The sequence below is a fragment of the Lepidochelys olivacea genome, assembly GCF_965140295.1.
Source record: "Lepidochelys olivacea isolate rLepOli2 genome assembly, chromosome: 2".
Classification (NCBI taxonomy): domain Eukaryota; kingdom Metazoa; phylum Chordata; order Testudines; family Cheloniidae; genus Lepidochelys; species Lepidochelys olivacea.
The window spans coordinates 228,231,106-228,249,976 of record NC_140412.1 but is presented as its reverse complement, the minus strand read 5'-3'; the positions used below and the strand labels follow the sequence as shown (position 1 = coordinate 228,249,976).

Here is an 18,871-nt window from a genome sequence, read left to right as displayed (position 1 = left end):
TTTCAATGATGACTGATGCACAGATGACTACAAAAATCAATCTGAGAGCTTTCTCCTGATATAATTCAGTGGTCTGCAGTGACATCATATAAACCTGTCTATATGCAGATTGGTGGGAAGGAATGGAAGTTATCTGTATGTAACTGGGCCTCGGAAGCTCACAAACATTATTGTATAACAACTGCATGCTTTGTTGCCACATTACATTTTATTTTCTACTTTAAAAAGATAGATCAGGAGTGTTTCATGGTTACCCAAAGACCTCTTCAGATAAAAAGTGCAGGTTAAAAGGACTGCAGCTCTGGCTGACTCGCCAGGGAATCCATAGCTACATCAGCAGCTAAAACTGTAACAGCAGATCCAAACGATACCGGCGCCAGCCTGTTGATTTGCTAGCACTTCATCTGTGGCTGCACCACAGCTTAAAACTTCCACTTTTGACGAAGAAGCCAGGTTGGAAAGCATAAAGCACTACTGATTTCACTCGTCTGTAATTAAGACAGACAAGTTGGAGGCAACTGCGGCTGGGGGCGAATACTTTTTGAAAGCTGTGGCTGTGCTTATGCGGGGCAGGGAGATGACGTTCCAGAACAAAAAAAGGAGGTCTAAGGAGGTTTTTTTAAAACAACAACCTGCGACAGGTTTTAGACTTTGACATGGTTTGGAATATTGTAGAACACTGCGTTGTGGTTTCAAAAAAAGAAAAAGAAAAACTTTCCTGTCCTGTTCTCGTAAAATCAATCCCTTGAGGAAACAGTTCACTCATGAGATCAGTGGACTGCTCACATGAATAAGAGCTGTGGGATCTGACCCAAAGGTATTTATAGTAATTGAAAAAAGAATATTTGCATTTTTGTTGTTACATTTCATTTACTGTTTCAGATTGTGTTGATCCCTATTATATAAATGCAGTGATGTAAATAACTGTTACACCATTGTGATTGTTATACCAGAAATGCAGAATGTAAATTGCACCAAACAAGTTGTGCAGTGTCTAGATCCCATTTTATTGTTAACACTACAAAGGGAGAAGAGGAAAGGTTTCAGTACAAATAAGTGAACTTCCTATTGGTGGGCAAGGGAAGTTAGTTACAAAACAACTGTCTTTACCTGTTGTAATATTACTGCTAACCATGGAATAAAATAACAATAGTTTGTGTGTAACTTAAACACATACATGGGTTTTTTTAAATGGTTCTTTTGCTAATCAAGGTTTCACAGGGTAAAATATCAGATCAATTATGCAGCCCTCTTTGCAATTTTATCAGATCACACAAAATTATTAAAACCAATTTTTGTTCACAATATAGGTGTAAAGAAATTACCAGAGGTGGCAAAAAGAGCATTTTAAATGGTGAGGTTGAAATTCATCCATGTACAGAGGGCCAGCCCAAAGTCTCTGCAGCACTTAAGGCCTCATTCCTGCAATTCATTCCAGCTGGGTAGATCGCCTGCTCTCACAGAGAGTAAATTGCAGGACAGGAGCCAAAATCTCATCATGTCACTACTTTGAGGACGTAAGAGGTACATTTACCTTGTGATCATTCCTGGCCCTCTGCATAGAGGTAAATTTCACCCTTAGGAAATTAAATGAATAATGTGTCCTCAACAATTTCCAGATTAATTGAACTTGAGCCTTGTTGTAGTTCAAATTTTCTCATGCAGTTGTACACATTGCCTACTCCTCACCCAACATCCATACTGATTTATTTGCCATACTCACTTGCATTTTGGGGACGAAGACATCCTTGCTGAGCTTGTGCTGTGTGTTCTCAGATTTTCTATTCTTCTTGTTCTTCTGCCTTCTCTGTTCCTTCCATTGCTTTCTGCAGGTATTTAAACCCCTGGTTCAAAAGAGAATATAATGTAGCTAAGTGGGTAGAAGATGTGAATAAAAACACTGAAGGACCATACTTTAGGTATTTTGTAAATTAATTCTATATCATTTGTAAGAGCTGTTCCAGCATATATAAATATGTTGGGATTCCTATCTTGTATATATCAGTACAAGTTACTGTAGGTGCAAAGGGCCCCTTGTTCATTTGCTGCCTTTTGGTGTCTTTTTTTTTCTTTTTTTGGCTTCATGTGCAATTCCAGTTGTTTTTCTGAATGTTTTAATGAAGCCATTGAAAGGGGTGTTTGTAGTGCATGCATTCCCACCATCATCTATAGCTTTTAGTAGCTTTCTCTTCATTTTATGCCAAGTAGTGTTTTATGGGCATGAGACGTATTTACCACTAATAAAATAGTTTTAACCTAAATAGGATTTCATTTACTGAAACAAGTGATCTCAAAACACATTTATTCTACCCACTGTCTATATAGTGCATACTAAACTTCAATGAAAAGAAAAAGAATAAAATGTAATGGAATTTTACCTTAAAAATACAATGGGGATGAAATAATTAACATGACCAGAATTAAAAATGAGAAATATGACACTACATTCTGCACTGGGAAGATCTAACTACCTAGTGTATCTGGTACAAATGAGTGTAGGGTTCTACTGAAAATACTTATTTTTAAAGAGAAAATTGTGAATTTAGTGCCAAGTAAACAGAAAAACTAAGTCAGCCTCCATCTTGCACCTGAATAATGAAACTTTGATTCTTCATACAATTCTCAGTTTCCCCCATTCCCAGGTTAGGGGCAAAGATAGCTTTAAGCCACTGTTTTGTCTAGTATATGGAGGAGCCATATGGTTGCTTTAACTTATGCTCTGCTTCCTATGGCCCCTGTAGGCTCCAGGAAGTAGAAAATATGCCCTATCCCCTAGCCCACCCCAAAACACTTGCCCGCCCCAAAACACCCACTATTCTGGGGCCTGGAAGCAAGGTCAGGGTGCTTACACCAGTTCTATAAACCAAGGAGTCCCCTTGCACAGGAGGTATTATGAGGGGCACATTTCTGCTTCCTTTGTACAAACAGTGGCATAAAGGGACTGTAGTAAAACTGATAATCAGGCCCCAAACCTCTCTCTGTATTTGAGAACTAGCTCCTAGTTTTCAACAGCACAGTATAAAAGAATGAAGCAGACACAATCTGTGGAAATGTGAGAAGACATTTAATTTGCTAATCCCACAGTGCTTTGGAAAGAGCCGTTCTTGTTTGTGAGCCATATCATGTGCTGTTAACATGATTGGATCTCTGCAGTGCGTTAGAAATGAAGTGTTCAGTGAATACCCCATCCACCAAAAATGAATACAGAAACTTTTAAAAAAGGCAGGTGAACTCAGAATCCCACAATTATACTTTTAGTATTTTAAATGATAGCTGTGAATTATTTCCATTACATCATCTACATGTTACTTAGAGCAGCTGCATTTTGAAAATGCAAAAAGATATTTGTAGAGGCAAAAGATCCATCTGAAGTACCCTACTGCATATCTTTTCATTAAAAAAAGAACTGGATGCTCTTAGCAATTTAGTAGCATTAGAACTTTTATCTCATAATTACTGTAGCTTCAAACTGTAATGATTTAGATTAAGTTAATCCCTGAGCCAAAATTTGGCTTCAAATACCTGAAGTCTCTTGGAATTGAATGTGTGTATCTGAGGACAATCTGTCTAGGAATATGCTCTTTCACACCTTTTCCCCCACCCCCTAAAGAGTTAGGGACTAGTTATATAATTTTAAGAACTGCTGAAGTGCTTTGGCAGAAAGGTACACATTAAATGTTACAGCACTTTTCTGCACAACTTTCCAGTTCAGCAATAGCTCCAGATTAAATTCCTTAGGAAACCATCTAGAAGAAACAGAAATATGCTGACTACTGGTGTACTTATCAAAATGTAGTGGAAGCCTGCAACTTCAGCAGACCAAGGCATTGATGAAACACAAAAATTGCACAGTTTAACTAACATACTTTATTTAAATCAGTTTAGTTAAACTGTGCAACCCCCTGCATGGGCATTTCCTTTGGTTTTTGTATCTACTTATATTGATTTAGCTTAACTGGGAAACTGGTTGAAATTGACTTAAGTTTAAACCCACATAGCAATTTGCAACACTTCACTAAATCAATTGTAATAAACTATTTTAGTTAAACTGGTGCTTCTTCTCAGACACAAGAAAGACATTATTACTACTAAGGATACTTTGTTTAAAAATCACACAGCAGCTTTCTAAGCTCTTAAATATACAATATTTTAAAAGAAATTTTTGAACAAAATAACCGTGCAAAACTTCAGAAAAATTACCAAAGATAGTGGCTTATAGTATAAAGTGTAGGCTTGGGGGAAAAAACACTAATGAATTAATTGTTTCAAGGGCCTATTTTATAACTCAAGTGGTTTCAAGAAAAACGCCATCTTATGCTTGGCTTTAGAAACCATGATCCAAGAATCCAAGAGGAGAGGAAAGTGATCAGAAACTGTCAGCATGGATTCACCAAGGGCAAGTCATGCCTGGCTAACCTAATTGCCTTCTATGATGAGATAACTGGCTCTGTGGATGAGGGGAAAGTGGTGGATTCCTTGACTTTAGCAAAGATTTTGATATGGTCTCCCAAAGTATTCTTGCCAGCAAGTTAAAGAAGTATGGGCTGGATGAATGGACTGTAAGGTGGATAGAAAAATGGCCAGATTGTCGGGCTCAACGGGTAGTGATCAATGGCTCCATATTTAGTTGGCAGCAGGTATCAAGTGGAGTGCCACAGGGGTTGGTCCTGGGGCCGGTTTTGTTCAATATCTTCATAAATGATCTGGAGGATGGTGTGGATTGCACCCTCAGCAAGTTTGCAGATGACACTAAACTGGGAGGAGTGGTAGATACGCTGGAGGGTAGGGATAGGATACACAGGGACCTAGACAAATTGGAGGATTGGGCCAAAAGAAATCTGATGAGGTTCAACAAGGACAAGTGCAGAGTCCTGCACTTAGGATGGAAGAATCCCATGCACCGCTACAGACTAGGGACCGAATGGCTCGGCAGCAGTTCTGCAGAAAAGGACCCAGGGGTTACAGTGGATGAGAAGCTGGATATGAGTTAACTGTGTGCCCTTGTTGCCAAGAAGGCCAATGGCATTTTGGGATGTATAAGTAGGGGCATAGCGAGCAGATCGAGGGACATGATCATTTCCCTCTATTCGGCATTGGTGAGGCCTCATCTGGAGTACTGTGTCCAGTTTTGGGCCGCACACTACAAGAAGGATGTGGAAAAATTGGAAAAAGAGTCCAGCGGAGGGCAACAAAAATGATTAGGGGGCTGGAACACATGACTTATGAGGAGAGGCTGAGGAAACTGGGTTTGTTTAGTCTGTGGAAGAAAGAATGAAGGGGGGATTTGATAGCTGCTTTCAACTACCTGAAAGGGGGTTCCAAAGAGGATGGATCTAGACTGTTCTCATGTGTACCAGATGACAGAACAAGGAGTAATGGTCTCAAGTTGCAGTGGGGGAGGTCTAGGTTGGATATTAGGAAAAACTTTTTCACTAGGAGGCTGGTGAAGCACTGGAATGTGTTACCTAGGGAGTTGGTAGGATCTCCTTCCTTAGAGGTTTTTAAGATCAGGCTTGACAAAGCCCTGGCTGGGATGATTTAGTTGGGGTTGGTCCTGCTTTGAGCAGGGGATTGGACTAGATGACCTCCTGAGGTCTCGTCCAACCCTGATATTCTCTGATTCTAAGAATGAAGACAGTTAATACAGAATAATACTTTTTGGTAGTTGTTTCATTTGTGCTCTCTTTTAAAGAAAGCTGAAATGAACACAGCTGTTTTGTTTACTTCCCTGTTTCTACGCTACCCTCAGTGATGTCAGCATAGTTCTGGGAATAGTGTGTTGTTAAGTGCTGTTGTTGACGCCAGCAGAGGGAAGATAGAATCACAAAACATTGATAACTGCCGAACTATGCGGTTGAAGATTTTCAGAAAACAGAGCATTGTGAGGACTTCCCCCAGCAGACTTTAAAAAAAATGTTAAAAAGTTGGCCCTAGGTTACCTATAGTGGCCTGTTGACCTATTTACTGAACCTTTTCCACAGGGAAGTCAAGTTTGTGTGTATATACATAGATATAATTACTCTTAATGGTTAAAAATCAAAGCTGGCCTTTCTGGTCCCACAAAGCACCCAGCTGTGGGTTCCCCAAATAGGAGAGACCAAGAACTGTAAAGGAGAATTTCATCTGTCACTTACAATCTAGCCCTTCCTTTTATTGTATATGTACAATCTGTGTAAGGGGCAGCATATTGCTGCACAGCCCCAGCAGTGGACAAAGCAGGGAAATAGCTTCCCTGGCTCCTGGCCTTGCTCCAGGGAGAGAGGAGTCTGCTACTGGTCTTACACTAGAGGCAGACTACTTGTCCCTTTCATGCCAGCTCTGTGCCTACTACTGCAGTTTCTCCTGAAAGTAACCTTTTGAACAGTGATCAAGAACTACTTGCAGGCCTCACTGAGGCAAGCCAGGCTCTCAGGATTGCGATGGTATCATTAGAATGTGAACTGTCAAAGCCTTAAGTATGCCAGTCCCATAGACTTATTTGTGCACGAGTGATGCAAAGGGTCCCTCTGAAACACCGAGCTACCCGAGTTTGAGTTACTGCAAATATTTACAGTAATAGGAAATAGTTTACAGAGAATCAAGATTTTCAAGGTGAAAACCCAGACACTTGTCTCGAGGGAGATGGTGGAGGGAGGAGGGTCGGGTGGAGGACGAGTTTCAGGAGGGATGGAGGGGAAGGGAGAATAAGTTTTCCATTCCCCTCTCATATTTTTCTGCTTTGTTTGCTTTTTCCTGTTCTGCGCTTTCTCCTCTGCTCCTTCTCAGCTAGCCACCTAAACCAGCTTTAACTCTGCTTTGCGTCACCAGTTCTAACCTCGAATTTCCAAGTTTTTACCCCACCATCCGTTGCCTTTGTGTGTGAGCACATCTCTGACAGGTCATAGTCACACAGGGCCACCGGGCTCATTTTCTCCCTGTTTCATCTGGGCCGGTCAGATTGTGCTTTTTTAAAAAAAGATTTTTTTGTTTCTTTCCTTCCTCCCTTCCTGCCTCATTCACCCCTTTCTCTCAATAGCGCTCTCTCTTCCCTTTTACTTTCAGTTACTCCTTTCTTCTTCATTGCTGTATTTAGTTGCAGTTGTTGGAAAGTACAAGTAAGCTCTGTACTGCGTACTGAAGGCAGGGAGCAGTTTATAGTCACTCATCTTCTCCAGTAATAAGTTCCCACATCATGGCTCCATGATGGAGAAGGCCCTGATTCTCACTCTGACAGGCTCTGTCTGAGGGATTTACAGTTCCTATGGAAAAGAGCTGTTTAATAAAGGCATTGTAATGGCAAGAGCCATTTTCTTAGGTAGGTTGACTCCTTTCTATGGAGAAGAGTAGTGGCGAGGGTGAAATCCTGGCCCTGGTTGAAGCCAATGGCAAAACTCCCATTGACTTCAGTAGAGCCAGGATTTCACCTTGAGACTCTGAAGATAAATGTGTTTAATAAGCTGTGTGAATCTAGCGCTCTGGGCACATGTAGGATCATTTAGAAACTTCATGCAATATTTAGAATGAATATCCCAAAACTGGAACCTCAGCCTATTCTTGCAGATCCACCTTTAGAACTAAAACTCTGCCCCACTTTCAGCTTCTACTCAGCCCTCTTCTTCCTGCACCCCTGAAAAAAGAGAGGACAAATGGGTGTATTTGTGTTTTAAAATATGGCCTAATCTATACTAGAACAAATATATACTAGTTTAATGCAATCAATCTGGTTAAAATGATGCAAACCCCTAGTACAGATACTCATAAACTGATAATTTACTGATTTAAGCTAAACCAATATAAGCAAGGTTTTATTTCAGTTTGATGGCATTAGGGGTGTGTTTCAGAGTAGCAGCCGTGTTAGTCTGTATTCGCAAAAAGAACAGGAGTACTTGTGGCACCTTAGAGACTAACAAATTTATTTGAGCATAAGCTTTCGTGAGCTACAGCTCACTTCATCGGATGCATTCAGTGGAGAATGGGGTGTGTGCCGCTTTAACCAGAGGGATTTTTAAATTGATTTAGTGCAGTTTACAAAATGAGGTGATAAACAGCACCGCTGAGGAATAAGGGGCATCCAGCATAGCTGTCTTCTCTAATTTTGACAGTAGTTGTGTTTTAGGAGATCATGTGTCATTAAGCTGTGGGCTATGTGACATTTATTTCATGCCATCCCTTTTGACCGCAACATTGTCTAAATCACTGGTGTCGTTTTGAAACCCAATGTGATTACAAAAGTCTCTTAGTTTCTGCTTCAAACACAGACACAAAAAATGAGTCGTTAACTCATCCTTCTTGATCTCAGACCCCAGGATGAAAACTTCCAGACCCCCCGAGATTCATGGCTTCATTTTGGGTTGCTAGTGAAATCTGTGATCAAACCTTCCATACAATGTGCAGGAATGAATTAAACTTATGAGTTTCCTTGTATTTCAGGCCTTGCATGTGAGTTCAGATGAAAACATGAAAGTTAACAGATGCGAAACCATGAGAACTGAAACCCATGGTAAAAGCTCAATGAAACCCACCTGACCCCAAACTGCAGAGTTTTGTCCAGCGCTAACCCTGGTACTACCCGCAAGTATCCCTCTAGCTGGATGCTGACTTTCTTCCATACTGTAAATGAGAAAGTTGTTACATGGCTCTCTCATTTAAAGTGCATATAAATCTGGGATACACAGCACATAAACAGTGGCAGGATAGAGTCTTTAGCATGATATTTTCAACAGTACAGCATTTTACAAGTAAAAAAAAATCAGTGATTGTGCATCTGACTCCGTGCACAGCTGAACTTGCGATGTGTTTTCACATTCTGTACAGGTGGCACATTAGTCAAGACCATTAAAAAAAAATCCAGAGTACCTAAATGAGTAGCAGAAATAAGTGGCCAGGGATTGTGAGGGAAGGGCATGTTTATCTATTTAAGTGTGCAACTGCATTTTCAATGTAGTAGGCCTCCAACTGGGCATCTAAATTTCACAGATGTGGGTGTAACTGGTGCGCCTCGAAACACTTTAGGTTTGCTCATTGCCATTGGTATTTGTATGCCAGGTAGGTAGCTGTATAGGCAGTAACGTGTGCACACAATGGCTCGTGCACAGGTGGGCCTTTTGTAGGAGCAACACACTGGCAAACCGTTTTGTGGGTGTACCAGTTTCACGCCCAGTTTGAAAATGTAGCATTGTGCGTGCATGGAGAACTGATTTATTCAGAAGCATTTTCCCTGGAGATCGTTTTCTATTTCCTATAAGGCAAAGCAAAAATTTTTCTTGGGTAATACACATCTGATTTTGAAATCATTTGCAAAATTCCTTATATACTGTTTCTACAAAGTTTATAAGACAAAAAAACCCACTACAGTGACAAACATAGAAAACCAAAAGAAGACGACGCATACACATTGTAAATCTGTGATAGGTGGTTATAAATGAGACCTAACAAAGATAGTTGTGATATAATAAAAATGTTGGAGAATCTAGCCCATTACACCAAATTCTGCTCCTCATTACATCTGTGCAACCCCTGTAAGTCCAGTAGGACTTTAGGGATGTGCCTGGGAGCAGACCTTGAAACATATCTATTTCTGATCCTCCCACCCCTCCCAGTGACAAACCGCGGGTCAGATTGGGCCATTTACGCTTTGGCCAGTGATGCAGAGCTGTAGTTTCCACCGGGTAAGCTAGGAATCCTCCCCAGGGACCCTGCCGCAGAGAGAGAATGTGCATCCGCCACCATTCCTTGGGCTGCCGCTGCTTGCTTCTGTCTCTGTGCAACTGCCCACCCCTGCACAGTCTGGTGCGGGGCGGGGGCAGGACCATAGCCTTGCTTCCTCTCTGTGCTTCCTCTTCTTGGGGTGGCTTGCATCACCAAGAGGAGCAGTAGGAGGGAGCATAGCCTGATCCTGGGATGAAGAAGGATGTTCTCTTCCCTGATCCGTATACATCCACACACACACACTTCGGCCATGATATTGAGATAAACATCTTATTCTCAGATAAAGACCTCAGAATCCAAAGTGAACACCCTCAGTTCTTATCTCCTGCTACTTCATATTTTGTGTTTTAAAAAATGAAAATGAAGGGTTTTTAATTTTTAGGTCTCATTATCAGTGTAAAATAGGCTCCTGGTTTTCTTTTTGACTACGGAGCCCATTGTTCCTTTGAATGAGGGAGAAAAATACCATTACGAACCTTTGTCAGTGCAAATGAGATTAGCATTAGTGAGCGGACAGGTCTGAAAAATTGTGAGCCTTTCCCTTGATTTTTAAAAACAGCCTGATTTTTCGCATTGGCAGTTTGCTGTTCAGTTAGGCTTGCAATGTTGCACACAAAAATACTTTATTTCATATTTCAGTAGAGGCCTAAAATTGTCAGCCTGCAAATCTCTGTGTGTGTGTTGGTCTATCACACTTTGTGCTCAAAATGCAGTTACTTTTTAATATCGTAAAGAACTGTACGGCTATAATCTCGTTCTTTCCTAAACTAGTATGACATTTGGGAGATTACAGCACAGGACTTTAGAAGTACAGTACATGTACATTGGTGACATCAATTGCACACCAGTCACAAGCTCCTATGTAATTTCCATTGATACCTTGCTGGTCATAACTACCATCAGCCGTTGTTCGTAGGGGAAACGAGCTTGCAGTTATAGGCAATCGCAGACACAATCATGACAATGTATTAGACTAAAAAAAGTTTTTTAAAAACGCTTTACGTTTAAATGAGTTGCTATTAAATATAACAGAGAGCAAAGTTTTCATCAGACCATTCCAGAGCCTTTAGCCTGTTTCTGCGCCTACACTGGTATATAAGGGCCCAACCCTACAAAAACTTACTACTGGGCATTGTATTGACTACTATGAGTAGTCCTGTTTGACTTGAGCTCTGATGACTGTGATGTTAATGTAGCTCACCACTGCAGCCTCTTGCTGTGTGTGCAGTGGTTGAGAATGTGCATGCAGAAACGGAGTGGCAACATTTTCCTCAAGCACATCCTAGAAATGGAGCATGTAGGTAAAAGTGCTCAAGAAGTGTGTGAGGGACATGGCCACATGCAAATGGCAGCCAGATGCAGGCCCCTTGTCAAAGTTTGGCCTTCTGTCTGCAAAATGAAACTAACGAGCTAGGGTAATTTAGATTTTCTACTTCCAGGGTTTTTTTTTTTTCTTCTTCTCTATTATCCAAAGATGGGGCCCTCATAGGATTCTCTCATTGGATAAAAGTGCAGAATCTTAAAAGGGAAGTGTCGAGATTTTCCCACGTGTAAAATTCCAGTCAATAAAGTCCTGCCACCTTATTGACGTAAAAAGAATGCCTTTCATGTGATACAAACATTGACTTGCTCCTGCTTACTCTGCTCACCTTGTACAGAAATGCTGATTGCAGTTGATTAATCAGTCCATTTTTGTATATTCTCATCAGACTCTTTCTTTGGCTGGAACACTATGCACTGTTTGATGCTTGCATGTCTAATAATTTGTTGTTAGCACTTTGTATTTGCCTTTGTTTCTTCACAACTAACAGTTTGGCCTCCAAGCGCATGCATTTTATGTAAATTAATATAATATGTATAAATAGTAGTTTATCCACTGTGTTCATATTTTAGCATTGTAATGTATAAAAGCTATTTAAAAGACCACTATTTACTGCCATTTATTCACTCCCTGGTAGAATATTTAGTTGTGAATATACTAGCATTGTTTATATTTAAAGGTCAGTGTCCTTTCTTTGTTTTAGTTCTCTATTCTATCGGTGACTTGGTTTGTTAACTTTATAATGATAAGATATGATGCTATGTAATATAGTTTAAGAAAATGATTATTATGGGAAACTACACTAATGAAAGATAAGAAGCAGCCTTAAGTTTTCCTTCCAGTATTAAGGAAGCTGTAAGCATTTGAGTGATTTTTATTTATAATCATTTAATGTTTAGAGTAATGATCAATTTTTTTCTAATACTGAGTTCATAAAGTATGCATTTACATTCTGAATCAAGCTTCCAAGTACTTGCAGTTGCTGTTGAAGTTCTGGTGCCCAAAGACATCATATTTATTTTGTGTGTTTCAACATCTCAGGACTCTGTCTCCTGCAAAGTCTCCATCTTCCTCCACTGGATCTATTGCCTCCAGCAGAAAATACCCATACCCGATGCCTCCACTTCCTGATGAGGAGAAGAAAGCTAACAGACAAAGTGCCAGGGTATGTGTCTCTCCTTCTTTATATATAGTCAGAGGAAAACTCTTAATTAAGGAAATATTTAAATGTGGCCCCCTCATGCTTGGACATTGTATTGCAGGGGATTTCCTGCTCGCACTCTTTGATGGCCACTTCCTTAGCCCCGCAATGGCCAGTTCCAGACAGCATTTTCTCCCGATCCCTGCTCTGGGTCTCTTGTGACTTGGCCCTCTGGCCAAGCCTCATAATCATTCAGTCCTCTTAAGGGGAGAATAAAAGTCCAACTTAAAGTTCAAATAATGTCAATATTTATAGTTCATCTGCCCCTCTCAGGCTTGGCTGAAATCCTGTGCTTCCTGGCCCATTCAGAGCTTCTCTTCCTTCACCAGGAACTCCAGCATTGTGCCTCCGAGGATATCCTGGCTCCTTGTAGGCCCTATCTTAGGGCTCCCTCACAGGAGCCTACTCTGCTCCCTGTGGGTCTCTTTCTCCTGTTGCAGGCCCTAACTCAAGGCTCTCTCTCACTGGAGCCTACCCTGCTCCTAGTGGCTGATTCAGTCTGATTTCCTCTGGCACTTCCCACAGGAGAACTATCCTTGTTCCTCTATCCAGGGTCTTCCTTCTCTGAATTAAGCACATAAGAACAGCCATACTGGGTCAGACCAATGGTCTGTTTAATCCAGATTCCTATCTTCTGGGTGGTCAATGGCAGATGCTCGAGAGGGAATGCCCAGAACAGGCAATCATCAAGGGATACATCCCCTGTCATCCACTCCCAGTTACCCTCCCTGCTTCACCACTACAGCTGGGGTCATTCTTTCCAATTAAGCCCCATTAGATCCAGCTGGGTTCTCTAATTGGCCTTTATGTTGCCAGCTCCTCCGTGAGGGTGAGGGATAGCTGCCTTAAAGGGCCAGCCAGCCTGCAACATAGTGACTAATTTTGCTGTCAGTCTTTAAAAGGAAAACAGAGACCGATTCCTAGATATGCCAGAGCAGCAGCCAAAACTGGGGAGCTGTGCAGACACAGGTGCCAGTCTTCCTCCTCTCTAAGCTTGGAGACTGCTGGGGGCTGAGCTGGCTTCTAGCACAAGACTTCTTTAACTTGTGCTGGCAGATAACGAATCCTAAAAAAACTGTTCCTGGCCAGGATTTCTGGAGTGTATTGTCTATTGCCAGTGCTGTCTAAATTACACTGGGACCTGCTCCAACCCCTAGAGCGGCCCAGAATAGGCAGGGCTAAAGCCACTTTCGTGTCCCCATAGCGCTGTGTTGCGAGCTCTGGGCTGCTATACTCAGAGGCACAGCACAGAATCTCACCCACTGAGTTGTGGTCAAGGAGATCTTGGGCCAGCACAGTGCAGGCAGAGGGGTAGAAAGGAAGTTAAGCCACACTTATTTCCCCCAGTCATGGGGCTGCCTGAGTACCTATCCAGTCCCCTGGCATAAATTAAAGAAGTTCTGAGCAGGCAAATTGTAGGGGGAAATTTTGTGCTCTCTCTAGCCTTAGTTATGATAACATCAGTTTTAGTTGTAACAATAGTGAGTAAAAGCATTCTGACATAAGCTTGATAGTTTAAGTTGACATTGTTTCTTCAACTCTATTCTCCCAGTCCTAGGCTTTTATTATGCAGCTTTCAGTCCTGTTGAAATGTTTCCGATCGTTTGATAACATTGTGATATGAATAGATATCCACTAGGAACTAGAGACCTAAAAAAGCAGCCTTTCTTCCCCAACAAAACTCTCATATAATTTAGTTAATAACTGTATTATAACTTTGTATATGTGTGTTCCTTTCCCCCCCTCCAGCTATGGGAGACTTCCATTTAGTTCTACAGTTTACCTAGGTGACATCAGAACTGTTTACTTCAAATTTTATAGAAACTCAGCATCACTGAGTCATTGCACATTCATCTGCTCTTCAGACAATTTGAAAGAACAACAGAGATGCCAGTGATCACAGAGAGAACCTGCTCTCAAACCCAAGGGGAAAAAAACAACATGTTTTGCTGTTGATTAGAATTCTATTAAATCTGTAAAGAATAACCAAAAATCACAAAAATTAACATGGGATAAATAGATTGAATATGATAAGAGTATTTTGCATGATGACCAATATGTGTAGAAATACAACTAAAATTCATGTACAAGTCCCAAATAAAAGAAGTTTTTCTTTGGTTTATGCAGTCCCAAATAACAACAAAATTGAGTTCAGAATTTTGTATTCTGAAGCACGTGACCAATGTAAACATTATGCTATGTGCATGAACTCTCTGTTCTTTATTTTCCACAAGTAAGGGGTAAACCACATACTGTAGTATAAATTAGCATGCAAGAGTAAGAAATGTAGAATTTTACTACAGGATCTTAAGTTTTGAGAGGCATAAACTTCAAACAAACAAGAACTATATCTTTTTTACCTTTTGTGTTTATAATCTCCATATACAAATTGTATATATGCAAACATTTTAAAATGTGAAAACAGCTGTAACACACATGTATTTTGCCAAATGCCTAAAGAAACAGTCATGACTAACATCATCACACTTCAAGTGTTCTGAATATTATGAGCAGACAGCTTTGGAAATACAACAGTTCTACTACTGTAAATGTGTTTCTCAGCACACTGGTGTTTGACCAAAATCTCCACAATCTGGGAATATATTTGTTATAATCAACAGAAAAACCAAAGTTCAATGATGCTTTGGCTTAAATCACCACCTAAGGAACCAGCAAAAATAAGTTGTCTGATAGTGGTGATGTGTGTTTGTCTCCTCTCACACTGGTATAAATCAGGAACAATCCCACTGAAATCAGAGCTGGAGTCTTTAACTAACAGTGAACATACATTTACTGGAAACTGAGGAGTATTCCAAGGTCGTCAGCTAAGGCGGTGGAAGTGGGGTCTCTATGGCAGATTTGGGATGGGGGGGTGTGTGTGTAAAGCACGTCAGACCCAATGCTGGAGCAACACGGCAGAGTATACAGCTTGTGATGGGCATGATGCTATCATAGTACTATACAAAAACTGAAAGCTAGGCAACTGGCCAATCCCTTTTTTTCCCCTGGTATCACTTGTACCATGTATTACCATACTGTGGGTACGCCCACACTGTTGCTGGGAGTAAGTCTCGCAGCACGGGCAGACAGACTCACACTAGCAAGGCTTGAGCTAGTGCGCTAACAATAGCTATGTGGACTTTGTGGCTCCAGCAGAGGCTCAGGCTAGCCATTTGAGCTGAAGCCTAGAGGTTGGGTGCTCTTGAGCTTGGTTGGCTAGCCGGAGTCTCTGCCAGAGCCACACAGCTATTTTTAGAGTGCTGGCTCAAGCCCCAGTCTGTCTATCCTGGCTGGGCGGCTCACTGCCACCTGCCGTGTAGACATACCCTACACATGCAGCAGCAGAGGTCTCCTTTGCAGTTAGCATGGGCCTTGAGCTGAATACAAGTGGATCCAGACCAATGAAATTGAAGAGGCAAAAAGAAACTCATTACGAAGGAGACATGCAGCAAGATGGCATTAGCCTGACTTCTGGTCAACTGTATGCAGTGTGCTAAAGGATGTAGAGTAGATATAGTTACAACATCTGAAGGATTCCAAAGGATGCTGTAACATCCCTGGGCATTTTCAATTGTAAATGTTCTTTAAATAATAAAAATGGCAATTATAAATCAGCTGAAACACCTCTCCTGTCAGTACCTCTCCAGAAGTGACAAATGTCCAGCCCTCTGGTAATTCCATTGCAGAACAAAAGATATCTTCTAATAAGAAATATTAGAATACATGGCCCACAGTGATATAATCGATTAGATGCTGATGGGAACATAATGTGTGCTTCTGAATCTTCTACCTCTTTCACATATTCCTTTAGTAAGTGGAATCTACTTACTAAATTTACCACTTACAGCCTTTTAATGTAACAGAGTTCAGTTTATCAAATTTCTCTCTCTGATTAAAGCAAGTCAAATTTCGAGGAGTCCAGTGGCACCTTAAAGACTAACAGATTTATTTGGGAATAAGCTTTTGTGGGTAAAAAACCCACTTCAAGTTGTTTTTTACCCACAAAAGCTTATGCCCAAATAAATCTGTTAGTCTTTAAGGTGCCACCGGACTCCTTGCTGTTTTTGTGGATACATGGCTACCCCTCTGATACTTAGTCAAATTTAGGTTAGTTTTAAATTTAAGACATTTTTAAAGATGTCAGCAACTGTTAAGTAGGTAAGATTTTTAGAAGTATTATATTTTATTTATAAGACAGTGTGCAGGTTTACATCTACACAACACTGGCCTAGCAGAGGAACTTATCCCCTTCATGGCAAGAGATTTTGGTAAGCGTTGTGACTTATTACAGTTATGAATGAGAACAGAGAGTGTGGGTTTGAAAAGCATTGGCATCCACAATGGTTTTGGGCAAAGATTCTGCACTTTAATGCAGATAATAGATTTGTCGGTACAGAAGTATGTAATTGATTAGTTTTGGAACCGACCTGAAGAAGTGCTCTGTGTAGCTCAAAAGTTTGTCTCGCTCACCAGCAGAAGTAAGTCCAGTAAAAGATATTACCTCACCTACCTTGTCTCTCTAGTTTTGCAAAGGTTTAGTTTGAACGTAGGCCAAAGACAACAGGACAGAGAACTGTTAATGTACATCTTATGGAAGAAGGGTCTGAGCCATAGCCAAGGCTGGCTCTAGGATTTTTGCTGCCCCAAGCAAAAAATTTTTTGGCTGCCCCCACTTTTTTTTTCGTGTCCCCCCGCCCCCGGCTCCACCCCAACTCTGCCCCTTTGCAACCCCTTCCCCAAATTCCTAGCCCCACCTCCTCCCCAGCGTGCCGCATTTCCCCTCCCCCATTGCTTCCTGTGGCTTCCCCCCCCACTGCAACCCCCCTCCCTAGCTCACCTCCGCTCCGCCTGCTCCCCTGGACACGCCGCCGCTCCACTTCCCCTCCCTCCCTCTCAGGCGAGGGAGAGGCAGCGCGTTCGGGGAGCAGGCGGAGCGGAGGTGAGCGAGGGGGAGCGCAGAAAGTAAGGGGAGGGGTAGAGGAACCGCTCCCCGCCCCAGCTCGCCTCCGCTCCACCACCGCCGCCTCCCCTGAGCGCGCTGCCACTCAGCTTCTCCTCCCTCCCTCCCAGGCTTGCTGCACCAAACAGCTGTTTCACGCAGGGCAAGCCTGGGAGGGAGGGGGAGAGGCGGAGCGGCGGTGGCGGGCTCAGGGGAGCAGGCGGAGGTGAGCTGGGGCAGCGGGGGCACATTTCTAGGGGCAGCATGGCCAGCGCCAGAATGCCACCCCTAGAAATGTGCCGACCCAAGCACCTGCTTGTTTTGCTGGTGCCTAGAGCCGGCCCTGTCCATAGCCCACTGAAGTCAATGGGACTCCTTTTGCCATCAAGGGACTTTTTGAATCAGGCCCTTAAATATTTCTCCCAAATAAGGAAATTCTTATGTAAAAATGACCAACTCATTGTTCTACCACAAGGAAGATAACTTTTCTCCATGCATTAGTTTGTTGTCCTTAGTAACTGAAATGTTTATCATGTGCCTTTTCTGATATTTTGTTTGAATACAAACTCGTGTGTAATTTTGAATAATCTTGTTTATATTTTTCTATATATTCATTCGTTCCTCCCTTTCCATTAAGACACAACAAGATTTGGTGGCCGAAACTGAATGTAATGTAGTGGCAGATTATATAACATTCATAGTATCTTGTTTTGAAAATGAATAGGTCTCCTAATTGTATTATCTATGTTGTATTCTGTGCTTGCAGCCTTTTTCTCTTTCTGGTGTCACTCATTTGTAGGATTTGATGATACCGCTATTTGTGTGTAGGGTAATTTAATGGACATGATTGACATTTGGAGATATGCAGTGATTGGTAATCTAGATGTAAGCACTAAATTTAAATTAAATAAATATTGGCTTTCGCTTTGGTATTCTAGACCAGTGGTTCCCAAACTTGTTCCGCCGCTTGTGCAAGGAAAGCCCCTGGCGGGCTGGGTTGGGTTGTTTACCTGCCGCGTCTGCAGGTTCGGCCAATTGCGGCTCCCAGTGGCCACGGTTCGCTGCTCCAGGCCAATGGGAGCTGCTGGAAGTGGCACGGGCCGAGGGATCACTGGGAGCTGCGATTAGCCAAACCTGCGGTTGCGGCAGATAAACAAACCGGCCCGGCCCACCAGGGGCTTTCCCTGCACAAGCGGCGGAACAAGTTTGGGAACCACTGCCCTAGAGAGTGAAAACACCTGGCACTTAATGGAAATTTTGCCTTTTTTCAAATGCATTCTGGAGGAAAATTCTGCACTAAGTTAGTGACCTGAACAGTAAATTAAGTAATTGTACAAAAACAGGAACTTGTAGGGTGTATGAACCTCAAATGCCAATGAAGATTGACCAGGTTAAACCCAGAACAGTTGTTTGGTTTTTGTATTACATAATTTGCCACTAGTTTAGTTTAATGCCTCTGAAAGAAGCTAGCTGGATAACAGGCCGCTGTAATCACACAAGTTGCAGCACATGCAGTGGTGATATCAGCTGCCATGCAAAACTTCACCCTGCTCAAGATGGAGCAACTACAGAGTGGAGAAGATACACAGTCGTCATGGCCCATCAAGTTAATGGGCTTTTCTGCTGAGTCTTCCAATATGGGTGCCAGCTGTGATGCACACACCTGCTGATGAAGGGTGCTGAGAGGTCACTAAGGCCCATCTCCTCAAAGGGATTTAGGCTC

The 18,871-nt window shown here is 42.0% G+C and overlaps 1 protein-coding gene across 6 annotated transcripts in view; it reads left to right on the top strand.

Annotated features, from left to right (window-relative positions):
- ADAM22 (ADAM metallopeptidase domain 22) overlaps positions 1-14,543 on the top strand; it is a 193,756-nt gene extending 179,213 nt beyond the window's left edge. For 3 of the 6 annotated variants that reach the window (XM_084621591.1, XM_084621590.1, XM_084621588.1), the window contains 3 exons: positions 1,833-1,919; positions 12,050-12,173; positions 13,959-14,543. In XM_084621591.1, the coding sequence (XP_084477717.1) occupies positions 1,833-1,919; positions 12,050-12,173; positions 13,959-13,979 (232 nt within the window). In that variant the 3' untranslated portion in view covers positions 13,980-14,543. The remainder of the gene's footprint in view (positions 1-1,832; positions 1,920-12,049; positions 12,174-13,958) is intronic. The other 3 variants (XM_084621593.1, XM_084621592.1, XM_084621589.1) reach the window with 1 other exon arrangement.
- Positions 14,544-18,871: the final 4,328 nt, after the last annotated feature.